This window comes from Melospiza georgiana, chromosome 4 (assembly GCF_028018845.1).
Source record: "Melospiza georgiana isolate bMelGeo1 chromosome 4, bMelGeo1.pri, whole genome shotgun sequence".
NCBI classification, from domain to species: domain Eukaryota; kingdom Metazoa; phylum Chordata; class Aves; order Passeriformes; family Passerellidae; genus Melospiza; species Melospiza georgiana.
The window spans coordinates 45,773,332-45,794,898 of NC_080433.1; the positions used below are offsets into that span (position 1 = coordinate 45,773,332).

The 21,567-nt window shown below is 38.3% G+C and overlaps 1 protein-coding gene across 1 annotated transcript in view; it reads right to left on the reverse strand.

The window, feature by feature from the left end:
- Positions 1-2,767: 2,767 nt before the first annotated feature.
- The window catches only part of LGR5 (leucine rich repeat containing G protein-coupled receptor 5), an 89,096-nt gene continuing 70,296 nt past the window's right edge, over positions 2,768-21,567 (reverse strand). Inside the window, exons 8-18 of the mRNA XM_058022636.1 lie at positions 20,111-20,182; positions 19,243-19,314; positions 19,068-19,136; positions 18,866-18,937; positions 15,864-15,929; positions 15,596-15,667; positions 14,689-14,760; positions 12,693-12,818; positions 7,729-7,874; positions 5,988-6,071; positions 2,768-4,351 (exon numbers count right to left, since the gene is read on the reverse strand). Of these exons, the coding sequence (XP_057878619.1) occupies positions 3,261-4,351; positions 5,988-6,071; positions 7,729-7,874; positions 12,693-12,818; positions 14,689-14,760; positions 15,596-15,667; positions 15,864-15,929; positions 18,866-18,937; positions 19,068-19,136; positions 19,243-19,314; positions 20,111-20,182 (1,942 nt within the window). The 3' untranslated portion in view covers positions 2,768-3,260. The remainder of the gene's footprint in view (positions 4,352-5,987; positions 6,072-7,728; positions 7,875-12,692; positions 12,819-14,688; positions 14,761-15,595; positions 15,668-15,863; positions 15,930-18,865; positions 18,938-19,067; positions 19,137-19,242; positions 19,315-20,110; positions 20,183-21,567) is intronic.

The following is a 21,567-nucleotide window of genomic DNA, read 5'->3' on the forward strand; positions in this document are numbered from 1 at the left end:
AGGTTGTGGGTCACTGGTGCCTGACCTGCTGCACACCCTTGTCACACAGCTGGAGGTGCTGGTGTCACCTGTGGCAATTGTGAGAGGTCCCAGCGAGGCACAGCAGCGTGCACAGGGAGTGGGATCTGCTCATAAGGGTCTGTGAGGGAAGTTTTGGTAAAAGATTTAGTCTGTGTTGAAATGAAACACTACTGTTCTTTTTTACTTTTTTCTACACTATTCTTCTTTTTTTTTTTTTTTTTTTTTTTTTTTTTTTTTTTTTAATGGCACACAACCTGTAATTTATATTTTGTCAAGAATTTCAGACACCTAGTGAGGTTAATGTAAGTATTGCAATAAATTGGAAAGGATTAATTGAGAAAGCACACCATTTTGTGAGGTGTTAGGTCGTGATTAAATGCTCTTTACTGTGTAGTCACATTTTATTACAACTGACATATGTTCAGAACACTGATAGAAAAGAAAGCGTCACCTATTTACAATCACTACACATTTACATTATATTATTTACAGATAATGAATCTAGTAACATATATGAGCAGAAAATATAGCAAATATCAATATGAAACTGTACAAGGTTTAATCTCATGTCCTTTACTGTACTTGCATTTCACTGTAATAATAAATACAGTTCTATATTTACACATTTTACTTTAAAAATCTGTTAAATGAATTTTAACAATTTCAAGTTAAAAATATCTGATCAAAATATTTCAAACATGCTTATAAAAATAAGTCACAAAGCCTTTAGGACCTTCTGCAAGCTAGAAAAGTTCTGATAAAAGAAGCTTTTTTAAACTAGCCTTCAGAATTACAACATTATTTTGCTTCTCAAATTTCTTTACAAACTTCTTAAATACAGCAAGCTGAAAGGAACCTCACTGACATTAAGCAGAGCAGCACAGATGGACCCCAGTTAAATTAAAGCTAAGTAAACATGGTAATAGGTATTGTGCAATGGTTGACTGATCCTCTGTTTAATCCAAAGTGGTTTCAGGCATCGTTTCTGCAGCTGTGTGCTGCACTGCTTCAAAAGCCACAACAGATAAAGGATTAAGATAAGTACCCAGCTGACTTTATCATACATAATTTCAGAATTGGTTCATTTTCTTTCCCTGAAGGATGAACATGTCAGCCAAAGTCAACTGATGCCATCTGTAACTGCAAAACTAAAAATATGCCAGTGTGAATGGACAAGAAAATTAAGGCATTTGCACTGTTGGCAGCAAATTCTTCATTGTGAAAATCCATCCTTGGAGTCACAGGAAGTTTTATGTACAGGAACAGATGAACAACAGAGATCATCTGTAACAGATTACCTTAATTGCTGGGCCTAGCCTAACCTTCCTAATGTTAAAAAATCAGTCTCATTCACCTGGAGGCTGAGTGGCCATTAACTGAACAGTGAATACTGGGCTATTAAATGTTACTCCTCAGGGAGCTCTTTTTAACAACAACAAAAATAGGTAAATTTGTGCATTTTTCTGTCTCAAATGATCAGTTTACTTAAGCAAAAACTGCCAGCTCTGAGAAAACAATACTGGGATATCCCCTGATGGCTTGGATGAGGTCAAAGAATTACATTCTAGGTGGCTCTGTTGTCTGAGATATTTTAACAGTAGACTTGGCAAGGACTGAAGTCTCTTCTTTCTAACTAGGATGCTTCTGATGTGTAAACATACATGCCTTGATTCAGCAAAGTATTAACAGATTTGGAGTCAGAGAATTGTGTTAATCTAATCAAGCGTTTTCCTAAACTAAAGCCATCAGAAGTCCCTGGATTTCAACAGCTGCTCCGGTATCTTTTTTGGCAATACATCCACAATGAATTTAGAAATTTTTGGTGACAGTAATTTCACTAGCTAATGACCATCTCTATCAACAAGTTTCACCTTTATTTCTATGCTGCATGTCCCTAATGTCAATTTCCAGTTAAGCATACCAGATTCTCCTCTCAGATGAGTAGTCCTCTGCCTTCAAACTTCTGTATCCCAGAAGCAGCTACTTATAAACGGTGATAAAATCACCTATTTCTTAAGTTCTTTTAAATTCATGATATTCATATCCTTTCCAATTTCACAATGTTCTTTACAACATGTGAATGCAATAAGTGTTTGAAATATCCCAGGAGTGCTTGCATCAGTGCTAAGAACACAGATCACACAACCTCATCACTCCTACTTGATATTGCTTTGGCTAAGGATATTGGCTATCCTTATCCAAAAGGACATGGTGGCCTCTAAACCTTCAACTGACTAGTGACTAAGAATTAGCAGCTTTCTAGAATCACTATTTCATGAGACAGAGATCATGCCATGAGCAGGATTACAGTTTTTGTTCCTAGACAAATTACCTTAAATTAACATTTCTGTCTGAGTGCTTTTGGTGTCCTTTAAAAATTCTCAGCATGCAAATTTTTTATATTGATGACTTTCTGTGTAGTATTTTCCACCTTCTGATAAAACAAATAATCTGTCAATTTTATCATCAGTAATTCTGAGAGTAATTCTACTGGCATGAAAGCAATTCAGGACCGAACTGTGTAGAACCTCATTAGAAAAATACCCATGTGACAATGTGTTGCCATTTACAATTACATTTTAAATGCTCGACAGAATTTTGATTAACTTCTTTCACATCATGTTAATTTTTTAGCTTTTGCTGACAATTAAAAATGTTTTGTCAAGTTAGATGACTTCCAAAATCCAAACCCAGTGCCAGTTAAACCATTTAATCAACTTTATCATTAAAGGGTATTCTGCAGAAACATCTATGACTTGAACAGGACTACTCTTCCATTTAGATACCTTGCTGAACAAATGCCATACACAAATGCTTAGAAAAAATCATGGCACTGAAAAGCTATTATTAAAACCAAATTGTAACAAACAGGAAAAAAATAACCTAACCCCTGAAAACATGAGGTGATGCTTTGAAAAAATATTACAACTTTAATATGCTATTTTTGTCCTTGACCAACTGATGCCCTTTCTGAGTAGTGCTACTTTAAAAGAGAGCAGCTGACATAACTGCACAAACTTTACCAGCTTTCATTTCCTTTCTTCATCCCAGCATTTCAGGAGCAGGCTGAGCAGTCTCAAGTATTGCATTTTCAGCTGGCCGCAAGTTTTGTCATTGTCTGTTTTCTGAGGTGTGTTGTAATAATTTAGAGGCACTCTACACTCGTATGCACACATTCACACTTACTTTTGGGATTAAAAATTTTGTCAACAGAGGTATTTTCTGTACTCTTTCTGCAACTAGCGGCAGGGAACAAACGCGACTGATGAAAGACTGCAGCCTTCTGTCATTTGATAAGAGGGTGGCATTAGGGAACTGCTGGTGGGCATATCATATGATATGCTGGCACTTGTGAAGGTTACCAATGCCTGTGTGGAGTCACAAGATTGTTTTTCTATGTCTTCTGAATTCACAGAGATCAGACTGGCATGTTTTGATCTCCTCCATATCAAAGTTTGCTTTCGCAGACTTCCCAAATCCTCCTTAAAATGTGGATTGAAAAGTATATAAAGCAGTGGATTTAGGCATGCTGGCAGTGGGACAATCACTAGAAGTATTGACTTAATCACTTCTGGGCTGATAAAAGTGAGGTTCAGTAAGGAGGAAAAAGATAAGAAGGCCACAGGGCAATAAAGAATGCAATTAGTAAAAAGTAGCAGGGCTATATGTTTGACCATAGAGCAATCCCAAATGTTGTCTAGTTCTCCCTTTTCTAAACTACAGTAGAGCTTTGTATAAGCAACAGTCATTACCAGAAAGCAAAGGGAGTTCAGCAATACCAGTGCCACCATGTAGCCCATAGCAGTGGACTCTCCAAAGGGGAGTGGCAAACAAAGTGGAGAAACCCCATAATCACTTCCAGTGAGAAGGGGTATCACTGCAATGATTAGTGCCAACATGAAGCAGAAAGAAATGGCGATTTTTATGCTAGCAGTGGAGGACTTTGTTTCAAACTTTGTAGCATGCTTTGCAGAGAATGCACGTTCGAGGGCAGCTAGGGTAAGGAGGAATATGGAAGCCTCTGAAGCAAAAATGGAGAGAAGGCCAGTTATTTGGCAACCAATTCCACTTTCCCATTGTGCTCCATACTGAGCAAAGCTACCAAAAGTGGATGCATCCACGCCAGCCAGCACCCCGCTGGCCAGGCCCATCAGGGCATTCACAATGGCCATTAAACCAATCAAAAGTTTTATGGAGGACATATACAATGGAGACCTGAAAACTGTAGCAGACACCAGTGCATTGCAAATAAAGGTCAAACCCACGATGGTCCACACTCCAATTCTGATCAGCCAGCTACCAAACAGATGGTCACATGGTTTGAAGGGACCTGAAATGCCAAAATAAAAAGGGTAAGGGAAGCCCATGTAAACAAAAATACTCTTGTGCTTTCTAAGACCCTAAAGCTCATGCTTCTTGCAGATTCTCAGCCCAGCCAAAGAGTGAATTTTAGTATAAAAAGGGAGTTGGAAATTTGCTCCTTCTCTGGAGAAATCTGAGACCTTGATAACTTGCTGCTAAATGTGTGATGCATATTGCATTAGCGGTGCCCATCAGTCTTTGTCCTTCGTCACAGTAGCTTTTGTGCCTGGCAGTGAATACTACATTACTACTGCAATGTGAATGTCAACTCTTGCAGTTTCAAGAAATGCTGTGATATTTGTCAGTGTGTAAAAAAAGCTGAAAATGTTACCTCTAACTAAATTAAAACAAGTTCCTGATGAGTCTTGGTGATGTAATGGACATGGACAGATGTACTTTGGCTACCTTATAACATGTCATTACACAGTCCAAGAAAATTGTGTCTCTCTTTGCATTTGGGAGTGCTGCCTTTTTGGATCTCCTGTGTCTGAAGTCAGGTCTTTATGACTGAAGCTTGCTGAACACTTGAAGTATTCTCTATATACTGAGGTGCATATGCTGTGCAGTTGAAGCTGAATGCTCTGCAGCCAGAGAAACATTACATGCCTTGGGATGAGCCAGCTAGGCAAACCCCTCACAGTGGCCTGTCCTTTTCCATGAAGACATAAACCCTGCAGCTGAAATGACCTCCCTATAACTACAGCTGTGGCCATTAAGTAAGCATAAGTATCTATTGCATCAGTTTGCAAATTTTTCTAAGATACTATTTGAAAAATCTGAACTAAAATTTCTCTCAGGTCTGGCCATAACTTACCTTGAAGACAGAAATGTTTTAATGAACTCAGAGCTTATCTTAAGGCCATTGGAGAATATGTGACAGTCAAATAACTCTATTCTTTGACTTCCTGCCTTTTCTATTCCTCCTTATATAGCTTAAAAAAATTTACTATTAGTTGCTGTTGCAAACAAGAATCATGGCTTAAAATGAATGCTGAAGTACAAGTTGTCACTTGGGGTTTTTTGTTCATGTTTCACAGTGAAAGAATGGCTAGTGATATGGCTCAGTGTTTGCTGAATCAAACAATTAAAACTTATGACCATGGCTGGCTACATTCTACAAAGAACAATAACAGTGCTGGGTGTCCTTTGTGAGGGACTGTGCACACCAGTGCAGTAGTGATTGGTATTTCCTAGACATGGACCTAAACTGTGTGTTGTTCAAGTTGCTCATGTGTAAAATAACTCTGTGACGTTCAGAAGAATTACTTCAGCTTTGCAAAAGACTGAGAGAGCAAAGATTCTGCTGCCTTTATCATCTGTATCTTAGTAGAAGAGTCTTTCTCATTTTCTTGATTGGGTATCAATTCTGGTGAAAAGGGGCCCACAGCTTGGTGACTGTGCAAAGCTTGCTACATTCATAGTGGCTGAATAGTTTTGTAGAATTCAATGCAAAACCGTATATTATAGTGCTATGTATTTGTATTACACTCATCAAATTACTGCACATCATGTGGCTGTCCTAGTATCTGATTCACAGTTTGTTCTGCATCTCAAACATCTACTAACACTGTCCTTGAATTCCTATCTGTCTGGCAGTTTCATACCTGGAGAAGGTGAGCATTGCACTGAATGATGAGATTTCAAATCTTCTTCAAAGTCAAGAAAAAAGTCCTCAAAATCACGTTCATCTATTGGGGAGAGAAAAACCCAGAATTGTTACTGCAATTTTCAGGAAAAGTTTTTTTAGTAAAAGTTGCAAAAATGCCTGTGGTATTTAAGATCTGGTCTTATCTCTTTCCCTACTGAACCATGAGCAGAAGCAGACATACGTCTACTTGGTTTTGAATTAATGTACTCAGGATGGTTTTCTGTAAAAATAATCATGTACAGGTACATTCTCTACTGCCTAATTTCAGTGTGATGACTGCTTAGGAAGGAGTTTAAAATATGAATTCTGCTGTTGCGCCATACTACTAAGAATTATCAAGCATTCTGTGTTTCTTTTGTCATCACTAGCACATATTCTTGGCTCTATCCTTGCTGAACTCTGACACTTACTGGTTTGCAGGGGCAGAGACAGCACAGAAAGCAACAGGGTGGTGTCAATGGATGTGTGCCCCTACATAACAGATCCAGTAACAGACCTGGTGCTGAAGGGGAAGAAAAATGCAGTAGTCTCGTGTTCTGCAGAACAAATGCCTTCTCTGGCAGTCCTGGTTATGTGCATAGACTGGGGAACAAGAGGCTTGAGAGCAGCCCTGCAGAAAGGGACCAGGGGCTAATGGAGCATGGCAAGTTGAACATGAGCCAGCAGTGCCCTGGCAGCCAGGAGAGGCCAACCCTGTCCTGGGTGCATCAGGCCCAGCATCACCAGCCAGGCAAGGGAGGGGACTGTCCTGCCCTGCTCTGCTCTGGGGTGGCCTCACCTCGAGTACTGGGGGTAGGTTTGGGTGCCACAATATAAGAAAGATATAAAGCTGAAGATATTGGAGAGCTTCCAAAGGAGGGCCACGAGGATGGTGAAGGGCCTTGAGGGGAAGGTGTATGAGGAGCTGAGGTCACTTGGTCTGTTCAGCCTCAAGAAGAGAAGACTGAGGGGAGACCTCATTGAGTCTCATAAGGGGAGGCAGAGATGCAGGTACCAAACTCTTCCTCTCATGACCAGGGACAGGACTCAAGGAAATGACATGAAGCTGAGCCACGTGTAGGTTGGATATAAAGAAAAGATTTTTCACTCAGAGGGTGACTGGGCACTGGAAGAGGCTCTAAAGGAAAGTGGTCACAGCACCAAGCCTGCCAGAGATGAAGAAGTGTTTGAAGAATGCTCCCAGACAGATGGAGTGGTTACTGGGGCTGTCCTGCTCGTGGTCAGGAGCTGAACTGGGTGGTCCTTGTGGGTCCCTTCTAATTCAGCACATTCTATGATTCTATAAGACAATATGCCAAAGTAGCCACATATTTTGGCTATTACTCATCCTGAAGTCTGTGGGTAAGCCTAGGATGTGTTCCATTTTGAGGCTTGCAAGAAACTACATCTTAGCTGGCCTGCTCTTGTATGGAGTTACATACCAGCTGAACTACCCTGTCTCTCATATAAAGGGAAGATTTAATTTACCACATCCTTATAATAGCTATTATTTGGATGAAAAGATGAGTGCATAAGTAAGTGAGATTTTTGAATGGCAGACCTAAAATAATGAGTTTGCTAAGCACAGGAATACTTAAATAACATATTATTAAGCAAGAGACAGGGAGAGGCCACGCCTCTGACTGTAAAGACTTTTGGATTTATTTAAAAGCACAGGTTGCTCACAGGTAGACTTAAAAGCCTAAGATGATGGTTACCTTGAATTTGTAACAATCCAGAATCCTTTCTATGAAAGTCCTCAAGGCTGCTATTATCATCTTTGTTCCACTGGCTGGCGATTCTGTAGTGGTTCTCACAAGCTCCAAAGGCACAGCACTGATAGGCATAAGGCATTTCCATGACCCTGCAGAGGAATTAGGCAGCATACCATGAGAGTGGTTAAGCACCAGAGTTACTGGATTGTACTGATCCTCCACAGTTAACACAAAGGAAATAGTTTAAATATCCACAACTGAAAGCAAAACCATCTCTGAGTAAAAATTAGTCACGATAATGCAAAATGAGAATTCACAAATAAAATTCCTCATTGGAAATGCAGATGGTTTCTAGGCTAATTTTAGAAAAAGCATACTGAAGTTTTCTTATGTGTTTTCATAGGAGATATGAAAGTGGGAGATCTGTGTCTTGCTGTTGAGTGAATGTTACTCAGAACTGTATTTCTGCTTTTATGAATTTCAATGATTTTACTGTGCACATCAACAGTTTCTCCAACAGTTACTTTCTTAATGGTTTCTTTAAAAAACACACATCCAAAGATCACAACCTGCCTATCAGGCAAAAACAAAACACTTCCAAAATTGAATTTCTCCACTTCAGGAAGAATGAGATCTTTTGGAAATCAGGCTTTATTCACCTCTTTCCACCTTCAACTCATTTCACAGTAAGACGGCAAGAAGGAGATTGTTTCTTGATCTTCTGCACAAGAAACAGTGTTCTAAGCCAAAAGGTGAGTGAATCAGGCACTGTGTGTGAAATGTCACTGAGAGCAAGGTTTTACTTTATTAATTATCTTAAAAAGGAGAACAGTCATTGCAGGACACAGGATACTCATTCTTAATTATTTTAAGACCGTTTTTATTTCTAACACTAATACATGTCAGTGAGTTCCAATGTTTATGAAGGCTCCTGTTGTCAGAAAAGTGCACATTTCTGCTATGCTGTGAATTTAATTCCTTTGCAGATGTGCAAATTCCGGGGAGCGTGGAAGAACTACTTTCTGAGTTCTTTAGACTACTTCTATTCCATAGATATATTTTATGCTTTGGAAGCAAAACTATTTAATTTGCACAGTTCACCAACAGCACATAGCAAAACCAAATAACTCACCTTAATTCCCAAAGCCCAATATAGCAAAAAGTTCAAAGACAAAGAGGTGATTACAAGTTATTCTGAACTAACTTAAAAGGAATAAAGTAGAACTAGATCCTCCTATCAGATTACTTTCAACAGGTTAATCATGTAAATTAACATAATGAGTGTAATAAGCAGCCTCTAACCCCCTGGGAAATCTGCAGAGAAATCAAGCTGAATCAGGCCCAGTGCCAACAGGACTTAGACTTGTGCACTGGCCAAAAGCTCGGTACAAAGGGGAACAAACGGAATCTTAAGTTCTAAAGGGATTTTTTAAATTAGTGCATTTGGGAGCATTTAGGTTATATAACCTTACATTTCTGTTGGAAATTAACCACAATAATCTGTACTCTTGTACCCAATACAAAATTTTTAGGGTACTCAATAAAAGTTCAAGATAACCAAGATCCAACTGTCAAGCAACCACAGGCCAGCAGATTTAAATATTTCATTTCTAATGCATTCATCTGCATGCCATCCTTTAACATAAGGAGATTATCTTGATTAAACATTTTTGAACACATTTCCCACAAGCCCTTCTTAAATAAACTAGTATTAAACCCATTGATTACTAGACTAACCCATAGCTAATCATCTGGGATAAAAACAATCCCAATCCCCAAATAGAAATTCCTTTTTTTTGGAACAACAAAAACAATTATCAAAAGTAACGCTGACAGTTCTGCAAGGTGATCCCTGCAACTTGTGGCTTCAGACCTTTGGAAGGACACTGATAAAGCTGGAGGAATGAACAGTTAGTGGATATTTTAGGCACAAGAGACTGACAGAAATGTATTCTATTCTCAGATTATTCAAACAGCTCTATAACAGATTTCCAGATCTTGTGCTCCTCCCAGCCTGCTGGCCTGTCATACACTGGAAATGTGGACTTCCCACATTGTATTGGTCCACTACTTTGATCATGTAGCCAAAAATATCCATGGCTTTTAAATGATATTTAAAGACCAAGACTCCCATTTCTTGTCCTCTCTCTAGGTATTTCTAACATCCATTCTTCAATCTGGACAGTTTATGTTTGTTTTTCCCCCAACCTGTGTTATTAGGATATACACATAATCCTTAAATTAGCAAATGCTGCTTAATCTGTGTGCAGAGCCCAACTGCACACAATGGCTGCAACCCAGAACACAGAGGACAAAACATAATTTACAAAGCAAGGAAATAAATATGAGATCTTCTTGGTGACAGAGGAGTTGTTTTTCTCCTCACAAAAGCTACATTTAACACAAAAAAAAAAAAAGAAAAAGAAAAAAGAAGGAACTTTCAGGTGTACAGTGCTGGAGGCAGTGCTTTTTATGGCTGGTGCTTATTTGATGTGGGTGATTAGATTTGGACTTTGTCAAATTAAACTCTTAGAAACACTGCTTAACTTTATTTTTATATACTCCTTATCTTACTAATGATATCTGTATCCTTGATAATTTTTTTCCTCTAGCGAGGAATGCCTCTTTTTTCTGTTTTTAGATTAAGCAGCAGAGAACACAAGGTCATTTTCTCCCTCACAAAGGTGTGGAGTTAATGGTGAACAGGAAGGCACAGTTATGATGAATGGAGCAAAGCACTGGGTTCTTTTCAGCACTGAATCAAAGCATCAGATAAAGAAGGAAGGAGTGGCTGGCAGCCTGACTTTGTCTCCTAAGGCTTGCTGCAATAGGCTGGGCTCAGCTCTGCAGAGTGTGCTAGTGCTATTGCTGATGATGGGGAAGGGGATGCTCAGCTCTTTGATGTGTCTGTTTTGATGAATTTAGATGAGTAGGAAGTTTTTATACAGGAATTTGTCTTTAACATAACCACTGGTTAGTTACAACAATTGCAAATGGTGAAATTCCATTTTGTTTTAGATCTCTGTTTAGGTTTGGCGCTTGGTGCATTTTTTGTGCAGTGATCCTGTGTGAAATCTTGACCTCATTTTGATTTACGGTAAAAGTCACGCAGATTTTACCACAATTTTACCCTATTCTCTCCTGACTGGGTATAATTTGTTCTTATGGATGTTAATTAACTCTAGATATCATACTTTAAATACATTTTAAAAAAGAATTAAGTTAGTTGGACACATCCTTGTTAACAGTTTGCCCAGATGAAATACACTGTACTTTCATTGAGTAATGTACACAATTTTGCTGAAGAGAAATTCATATAGAGTATAATTTTGAGAAAAGAATTTTAAAAAATCTTGGACAATTCTAGGACTACTTATGCCTCTAGGTCAAGGTATATTCATCACTATATATTTGCCAGGTTGGAGTAATCACTTTTCTTGTGTTTACATTCTTTTAAAGAAATTTCAATTATTTTAGAATTGTCACCTGCCTCAGCATTTGGGCAAAGCCAATGAGAGAAGAAAAAGCGTGACATAAGCTCAGTCATGATTTTTATGGTCCTTGCTCCTTGGCCTCTGAGACCTGTCTCAAGATCTGTAATGTAAAAGAGGTTTAAGGCCTCTAGCACTTTGAATGCTAATGTTATAGTTTCATGCTCATGATGAAGTGACTGCCTGATTTCCCCTGTGACAAACTACCATTTTTGGGTTTACTAAGACCTTTAAGGCATTGTTTCCTGACTTTGGAATAATTTTTTGCAGCTCTTATCTCAGTTTGTATTAACATATCATCATAGAAGTGTTCTAGGGTGGATCCCTCCAGTGCTGCACACAGAGCCTTAATCAGCTCCACACTTCTATTCATCATTCCCTTCCTGAGAAGTCCAAACACTCCAGCCCCTTTCATTAATGCTCACATCTTGAGCTGTCTGCCTGCTCAGACTCTTGGGCCTTTTCCAGTGCAAAAGGCAAATCTAGTGAAAACCTAAGGATGGGCTCTCCATCTTCAGAGATACTCCAAAGCTCTCTGGGTGTGGTCTTGGGCAACAGGATCCAGGTGCTCCTGCCTGAGCATATGGCTAGACAAGACAGCCTCAAAGGTCCCTTGCAACCTCAGCCACTCTGTGATTTTCTAACTATGTGCATACTGTTTAGCTGCTTCTTATTTTCTGATACCAAACTTTATACAGGAAAACACGATAAAGTATAAGCTGCACTTGGCATCTTTTAATTAAAATATAAAAATGAAAGGAGAGTTAGGGGAAACTCCCAAATACTCTGAAGACAGAGACAAAACGCTCTTTGCTGTGACCCTGAAATTAGTTTAGCTGGTTCTAGCATTGTGCTAATAATGCCAAGGTCACGGGTTCAAGCTCCATACAGGCCATGGTCATCCAGTGAGTGGAAGAGCTGCAAATGATCTTTAGAGGACACTTCCTTCCTGTAGCACAGAGGACCCACAGAAATTATTACTATCAAAGGGTGTTAGTAATACTGGGAAAACATTATCTGAATCTTAATCAAAAGATATATTATCTGAATCATAATAAAAAATAATGTTCAAACATAAGAGGTGAAATCTTTTGGTCTTTCAGCAGTATATTCTTCCCTTGTATTTGCTGTGTTCTCATGATGTTTAATGGGAGTTCTGTGAGCACAGTCCCATAGAAGAAGGACATATCATTAAGCTGCCAGCGATTTTGTTTTAACAGCTTTTGAAACATATCACCAGGAAGCAGATGTGGCTCTTACTAAGCAAGTACTGGGGTTAATATTTCAAAACCTTCATAGTTTCTTCAGTTGAAAGTGAGCATAATAAAAGAAGTCTATCATTTTTATCATATTTGCTTTAGTTTTAATGGCACAGATCAAAGACTGACAATACGAAGTAACATGCGTTACACACTGACACACCTTCCATTGCACATGAACACAAATGTGGCTTATTAGTTTTAATGATATACTCACTTGAGTTCTGGAAAATTTTCAGATGTTATCAAACTTTGTAGGGCATGATTTCCTGTTAATTTTAAATGAGTTAAACCATGTAGCCCCGTCACAGGAAAAGAGGACAAAAGGTTGGATGACACATCCCTGCGTAACAGCAAATAAAAATCAGCTTATGGTTTTCATTTTTTTTTCAACACTAGAAGTGTCACATTGAAAAAATAGGTTAAAGTTTTCTAACTCAATAAAAAATGACTGTATTAAACAGAGGCCCCCAGTGAATGCAGCAAAACTGCAGCGCTGCTCAGGAGTACTCACCTTTATGTCTAGCAGAAACCTAACAGTAACATCTAGCAGTCAGTTGTGTCTCTGTTCCCAAATTTTGACTCAAAGCATTCATAGTGACAGTTTTGAGACTAGCAAATGAATTTAAAACCTTCTCCCTAGACTGTTTGAATTCAAAGGAGCTGAAGAGCTTCCCACATTTGAAAAGATTCAGTGGGATGCTACAGGGCATTTCCAGGCACAGCTGCCCTGAAAGCTGCCCAAGGAGCAGGTCAGGTGTGTGGGGAAGATGTGCATTTCAGGAAGGGACAGGTCTGGGCTGGAGCAGAGGGAGATGACATTTCCAAGCTGGTTTGTCTGAGTGGCTGAGGAAAGACAGAATAGTGCAGATGAACACAGATACGTAACTTGGGGAAGACAAAACAGGTGAATAAAAAAGTGGTAAGTGATCAAGGCAATACAGCAAAGTAGTGAAAGAGGGGGAGTCCAGAGGTAGTTTTTTCTATTTTGCTCTCTCTCTCTCCCATTTATTCAATGAGTTTCACTCCTCCTCACAATTATCTACTCTCTATACTTCAGATGGGCAACAGCCAAAGAGGAAGAAGCAAAGTCTGACACAGTTGAAATGCTTTTATGTACAGGAAAGTCTGGATTATACACTGAAATCTAAGGCCTAGGCATAAAATAAGGTATGTTGATGGACTGGGCTTCTACCTTTCTGGTTTAGTGTGAGTCTTCTTGCACACAGCACCCTTAAAGACCAAAGGTGAAATTCAGGTCCTACTGCAATGCTAAGAGTGACCACTGACTTTCCATTTCAGGAAACACTGGTACACTGTGTTACTGTTTGTGTTCTAGGGCTTTTTTCTTTAACCCCCTCTGACTGCTGTATGTCATTGTCCAAAGGTGCAATTTACTCCTCGCCTCACAGAGTAGGTAAGTTCTGAGAAGGGCCCCAAAAGGGATATTATAGACAAAATTGTCCGTGTGGGCATTTGTCAGTGCACCATTCAGAGGGCTTTGCACATCAACAGAAATGAACACCTCTCCAGATTTAGGTTTAGTAGCCACTGGATTATCTGTGAGCAAATGCCCAGCATCATATATTTGTGTCAACCATGTAGCAAGACGACTCCAGAGGAATTTTTTATCATATCTTCCCCATACAGCCAATGCCTCAGTGATTCATATCAAAAGAGCATTACTGTGAAGTAGGAAGTTGGAAGTAGGAAAAAAAAATTAGTATGCACTGAGAAGTGCTTGTGAACAAGGCCTGCAAAACTGACCGCTGATGTTTTGACCACTAACTGCTCTGGCTGAACTTACTAAAGAGGAAAAACTATTTCATCAAATGAGGAACAATGAAATAGAGATGAATTCTTGAAAAAAGTTTCTTATTTAATTTGTAATCCAATTCCTGAGGCCTGAAGCACAAATAACAGAAAATCTTTACCACTGCTACAACAAATTAACTGCTAATAAATTGAATGATAAGAGACAGATGCACTGATAATCTTCATGGACCTCATTTGGTTACACAGTGTTGTGTGCAGCTTTGCTGTAATACCTATGTGAATTGGAGAAGTACAAGAAAGCAGGCATTTAGAAAAGGATTCAACAGACCAGATGATTAGAATAGAGAAACCCTCAATTTCTGCTGGGGCACCAAGTTATTAAACTTTTGCATGTTCTTGGAAGAAAAATTGAATGTATAAGATATTCAAATACTTACAGTTTGATCAGAGATGGTAAAGAGGAGAAGGCGTTGGGGTGAATAGTTTTAATTTTGTTCCAAGCTAAATCCCTACAAGAAAAATGAGTAGAAAATTACATACCCACTGAGTGAATATGGAAGCTTTCAAACACTTGATTAGAAGGCCTAAATATAAAAAAGGTATCAATTACATGCCAATATTTTCAATAAGCTCCTGTATATCTCATATTGCAAAGTAGTTTTAAACTTTTTATTAGTCAGTTGTGGTGTTATTAAACTGGCAGCTTAAAATGTCTCAATTCCTGCCACAGCCCAAGGCATTTCAGTCTGCTTCACAGCCTCCTAATGCAGCAGAAAAAAAGGTGGGTTATATGGACTAAGTCTTCTAAAACATTCTCATGTGACTAAGAGCAGCAACCCATGGTCAATAGGCTTAACTTCATAATCTCGATTTTCACCACCCCTAAAAAGTCAAAGAGATTGAAAGCAACTCTTAAAAAAATTCTGCAAAAAATTCCAACCATGAGTAATTTCTTGACAAAATCACTCCTCTAGCACACAGCTGCACATGACTGGACTCCACATCTTAAGATGCTGCTCTCTGTAAAAAGACTTCCCACTCCCTAGAGCTGATTATAACGTGAACCTGCCAACAGATACCAGCTCTGGCCCAGTCAGTCTCTCTAATTCCACCAGAAACATTTAGAAATGACAGTTTCTATGGCCATAAGCTTAAATATTTTAATTCATTGCTGCAGGTGCTAAACCTCCCAAAGTTTGCTCTCCTTTCCCAGTTATGAACTCACGGTGAAAGACCATAGTGAGGAAAAACTGAAATAAGGATCTTCTGGGGTACATCATGAGCAGACATGATGCAGCCCATGTTTTTGAGAACCTGCGTGAATATCTGTCAGGGGGTACTCACAGAGAGCGAAGAGCAGCCAGCTGCCGAAACGTGTCTGCTTTGATTTCAGCGATTTCGTTGTGATGCAAGTCACTGAAACAGCAATAAGGATCTCCTCAGTTTCAAAGACACTTGGAAGGCACTTTGGGGTGTTTTGGATTGTGCTTATGATCCACTTCAATAAAGTGTATCTGGGGTATGTCAAATCAGCCAGCAATAACCAAGTTAATTATAATCAAACACACATAGATGATTCTTTTTAAGCTTTTCACGGTGGTTTAGCACTTACATTTTTTGGAGTTTTTTACATGCAGTAAAACAGGGTAAATCTTCCAGTAGGTTATAAGACAGATCCCTGAATTATACAAGAAACAAATAGATTAACATCAAAAGAATGTTAAAAGAAAAAATAGCTTTCATTGTACACCTTCATGCTCAATTAAAAATAATTCCTTTCTATCCACAGTCACAGAAGTGTACAAACTCACTTATTTCTCATCTGTCACATTTTGATTTCTAACTGAAGAGGAGAGAGGAGGAGAAAAGGCAAGATTTATTAACTCCATATCCACATTTGCAAATTCCTTTCATTGTCTGAAGATTTCCTGCTTGAAGTGTAGACTTCTGTTGAGTGTTTTACAGCAATGATATTGTTGACTTCTGTTTGAGTTTTACAGCAATGATATTGGCCATCTGGATTTATGCTGAAGATTTCATATTTATCATGTTTAAATTCTGATAAATACTTAAAAAAATTTTAAATAATCTACTAAGCATATATACTCATATTTTTTTAGAGAAGGTCCTGTATTTTTCTGATGAGAGTCACAATCATCTTCCCGTTCTACACTTTTAATTAAGCAGTATTGCCTCTGATCCTTAGACTGCTACATCTTATAACTGAAGGAAATGGTCAAAAAATATTGGAACTAACTTTGAAATCAATCACTACATGGGAAGAAAAAAAATCTTAAAAAGATTTGAGCCAAAACTCAACAAATTACAGAATAACTGAAACATCTGGACTGATTTACAGTATAATATAACTAATCAAAACCAAGCCCAGGCAATTTGCAGAAACTGAAGGGGAAAAAAAAGCAACCAGACACCAGCCCCCACCACCCAAGAGTCACATCCAATATATATGTATATGTGTGTGTGTGTGTGTGTGTGTGTGTGTGTGTCGTTCAGGGAAAACAAAATGGGAAATTTGCATGTGAAAAGAATAGAGAAAAAAGCTTATGCCTAGAATTAGAAAAAATGTCCTTTTTCACAGTTATCCAGTATTAACACATTAAAGAGATTCACTTTCCACTATCTGAAATTCTTCTCACTTCTCAAATTCCCTAAAACTGGTTCACCTCCACCTATTTAATGCCTTGGTAAAACTGTAGTTTCACTGTTATTTTTCCAAGAGGGGCACTTGGACTATTTTATATTTGATTAGAGGAAGTAGTGCAAGTAATGACTGTGTGTGTCTTTAAGGTATTCTACTCTGATTTTACTCTGTAGAAAGGCAAATATCAGTATGTTTGGGGTGTGGGGTTTTTTGTTTGGTTGGTTGGTTGATTTTTGTTTGTTTTGGTTTGGTTTTATGTGTGTACAAATCAGACATTACAGAGTAGGGTTCAAGTGAGCTAGAGACTTTTAGGCCAAGGTAAAGGATGTTTTGTATGTCTGGCAGACACTGGCTATTCTGTCATCCACAGGTTTATCACTTAGGTCTTCTTAAAAATATGTTACCAGCTTGAATTTTGTACATACTGACATCCCCTCCTCACACATGGAAAAAAACCCCTGAACTTGACACCCTTCAGTTTCTGTCAGAACTCCAGGAAATATTTTACTTGTTTATTTTTAAGGTCTTTTTTTCCCACTTTCTTAATACATGAAGCTCTTGGCAGCAGCAGAGGGCAAGTGGCTTTGTTCCCTATGCCCAGCTGTGCTGAGGGAGCCTTTCCAGGCTGCTGGGGTTGTGCTCTCACAGACACCTTTCCTGCAGGTGAGCACACATCCAGGGAGCCTTGAGCACATTCACCTCAGCAGGATGCACAAAGTGCCTTCCAAAGCCCTTGGATGTGAGTTGAGTGGATTTGTTTGTGTGTGTGAGCCAGGGAGCCCCTGCAAGGTCGCACACAAGGCATGGGTGATGGGCTCAGTGCACCAGTGTCCTCCATGGCACAGCCAGAACTGATGTGCAAGGCAAAATGGGAACTCAGCAGGCTCATTCCAGTCTGGCAGCAATGGGGAAAGAGCAGCTCTTGAGTACCTGAAATTGCTGATAAATCAGTTCCCTCCTCTTTTAAGTATCAGCTTGAATTATATATGGTAATACTCAAAAATAAAAAATGGGCATTTCCAATGGACAGTCCTACTCTACTATGAACTCTGTAAGCTATTGATTGCTGTATTATTTGTTTGCACTCTGTTCTGGGATTATTTATTGTTTTTGAATGTTGCAGGACATATTTAAACTTAATTCTGTGTGTAGACTTTTTTTTCTGGCAGGAGACTGTCTGTTTTCATTCTGGAAATGGTTATATTGAGTCCATTAACTAAAACTTAATTTTTTCTGGAAATGCTCTTGACATTCACTCTGGTATTCAAATAATGCATTATAATTAGTGCTATTTCAATGTTGGCCAGAGAATTAATATCAAATAGATTCTTAGTGATGTAATACATAGAGGAAAGTGCTTTTGGCTCATTCTCAAAGAAGTGGACACAATGATTACTTTCATTAGTGATTAAGCAAACTCCAAGGAAATTTCCAAGCTAAAATAATATTGTGTATTTAGTATACCAATATGGCCAGCTATGTCAAAGAATAGTCTATTAAAACTTCAGTCAGCTACTTATGTCTGGTTGGGAAAGAAACTAAAAGAGGAGCATAGCAAGTACTCAAAACTGCTCTCCTTACTTATATTTTCTATTTACTTCAATGAATTATTTGCCTTAGTGAGAAAAAAATCCCAAACTACTGTAAGAGAGACAGAATGAATGAAAATAAGGTAGGTGTGTCTTTTTTTAAACAAAATCAAGAATCTTTTTATCTTTTCCTAAAAATATACCAAGTAAATATCTTTCTCAGCAATGTATGAGAAATCCTAATTGGTAAGTAGGTTATAAACTTTTTAAATAACACAGGGGCCAACTCCCTGAGCTGAATTCCTAAGAAGTAATGTGATACACAGAAATAGTAGTAACTGGGTAATTTTGAAATCATAATAGTTTCATTCGTCTATTAATCTCTTGCATTAATGTCATGTTAATAATCTTACTGAAACGTACAGCACTTGGAGATTAGGTAACTGGTCACAAGCTGACTTGGGGAGAGAGGTGATCTGTGCTCCTGTGAGTGTCCTGTAGAAAGAATTTATGAAAAACAATTATTTTTTGAAGACTGAAAACCAAAATTTTTTTAGCACATGCTTTACAATAAGTCAGTATACAAGAAAATAAAACAAAGCAGAAATACTTCTCTAGCACTTACAAACTCTCCAGACTTGTAGTCCCTGTCAGATCAGGAAACTCTGTTAACTGGGAAGCACCATTTAAAGTCCTAAAATTAAAAAAAACAATTTCAATAAAATTAGAGTGATGGAAGTGTGGGACAACTCTAGTTTTACAATACAAAAAGAAAACTAAAATAAAAAGTAAACACATACAGAGTTCTTAGTTCTGGTAAGTGTTGAAAAGCAGATTTTCCAACTAGCTGGATAGGGTTATCATAAAAATGTCTGAAAAAAAGGATAAAAAGACATTTAATGAAAAATATTTTAAAATATTCTAAATATATTATTATACTATAATCAAATGAGTAAACTCTCTATGATGAATCACAGACTGTGCCCTCTGGTTGTAGCAGAGGTCACTTCTGAGCTTTTCTCACTCTCTAATCTATATTTACCAGCCACATGTCACATTTTGAACATTCAATTAGTTGTTGTTTTCCTGTTTTAATGCCAGAAGCCAGTCAACAAAATATTCTCTCTTCCTCCCAGGTTTGCAAAGATAAAATTTCACATATGAAGAATTTTTTTATGACCTGAGACGAATGTGAGGATAACACTTGCAGAAGTCAGAACTTCCCCTGTTAAGAAGAGATTCCCTTGCCCTCTTGAAGTCATGCTGCTTTTGGTCATGGAATATTACTCGAGATGATCATTATTTTTCTTACACTTATTTTGCAATTTCTTAATTTGAAGTTGTCCATTAAGTTCATTTTCATGTAAGACGATGGGAATTCAGAATGGAGTCCATCAAGAGTAATTTTTACCAGCTTTTATGTTGCCAATAATGCTAAGAGATTTAGAAGTAACCATTCAAATAAAAGGTCAAAGGCCAGAGACCACTACTTGCTTTCCTTAATCAGTGCTTGAAAACTGCCAAGAAAGATACGAGCTTGTTTGCTTGTATGGTGACGTGCTACAAAGTGTACTCACAAAAAAAGCTATTGACAATTAGCCACAAATATGATACTTAGTTCCACAGTCTCCAATACAAAGAGTCATTGAAAAGATTCTTATCACTTACATTGTAATAAGTGAAGGATTACCCACAAATGCACGCTCAGGTATTGACTTGATGTTATTGCTATGAAATCCCCTACAGAGAAAAAAACGTTTATATATCAAGGAAAAAAAAAGTGAAGACTCAGTCTGCAATCACAATGCACAGTGATGGTTTTCTGTTTGTAGAAAGAAAAGTGTCTATATGTAAAGGTAAATCCTTGTTTTCTGGAATACTACAGAACTGAAAAAAACAAAAGCAAAGGAAAAAGAAGAGAGAAGAGAAGAGAAGAGAAGAGAAGAGAAGAGAAGAGAAGAGAAGAGAAGAGAAGAGAAGAGAAGAGAAGAGAAGAGAAGAGAAGAGAAGAGAAGAGAAGAGAAGAGAAGAGAAGAGAAGAGAGAAGAGACAGCAAAATTGCTGAAATTCTGCACTTCTCTAAATGAACAAAACTTCAGATGAAGAAAACTTCAAAATGGCATTTTAAAATTCAGGGTATATGCATGTCCGTATATTGATATAATGTAAATATATACAAGTATATGAACTAAGAACATCAATATTTAGATATTAATAATTAAATAGATAACAATATATTTCACCCTGTGCTTGTTAAACTTCAACATTCTTTTGCTGGATGGCACAAGTTTACGAAGGAAATTATTTTATACACTATATTGTAATGTCGATCCTCCCACAACCACCTTTTTGTTGAGATATTTTAAATGTGGACACAAACAAAATGTAATTGTGCCTGCTGGATAGAGAGCCAAATCTTTGTCTCATCATTAATTACTGGACTTCATTCATATGAGTAATTCTCCATTGTGAAAGACAAAAGGAACAACTAAGATTTCAAAAGAACAATGATGATTTGTGTGGGAAACTCCCATTAGTTCAGTCGGGTATGAAGAAGGCTTCCCAGCTTAAATTTATGCATTACTAAGCCTCCAATTGTTCACTGAGGCAAGCACTCCTGGCCATTACTTGAACAGGTCCCACATTATTGGTTTTAGCTGTTTAGGCATTGTGCTACTGATGATGAGCAGCAGAGCAAGGCTTTACATTCCTGCTTGCTTTGCATACTCTAAGCAGAATGAGCACCTCATCTAGAACCAGTAATCAGATTGGTTTTGAATGGGATCCCTTGCATGGCAGAAAAAACCCAAGGAAATGGCATGACTACCTCCCAGAGCAATATCTGCTACTAGCTGCGCACAAACAGGTCACAGTTTGTGTTTCCAGCACAAACTGTGAGAGAGACACGAGGTCCCAGCCAGAACCAGCCTTACAAAGGTGGCCCTGCAAGGATCTGAGCCTCGGTGGGGCTGCGCTCCCACGAGGGTCTGTGGAACACATCCCCTCCTTACAGGACCAGCTCCTAGGGCCACACAAAGCACAGAACCACATGGTCTCATGTCTGGGCTGCATTTGGCATGGCAGGTTGCAATTTCAGACCCCAAATGTTTCTTGCACATAGTTGA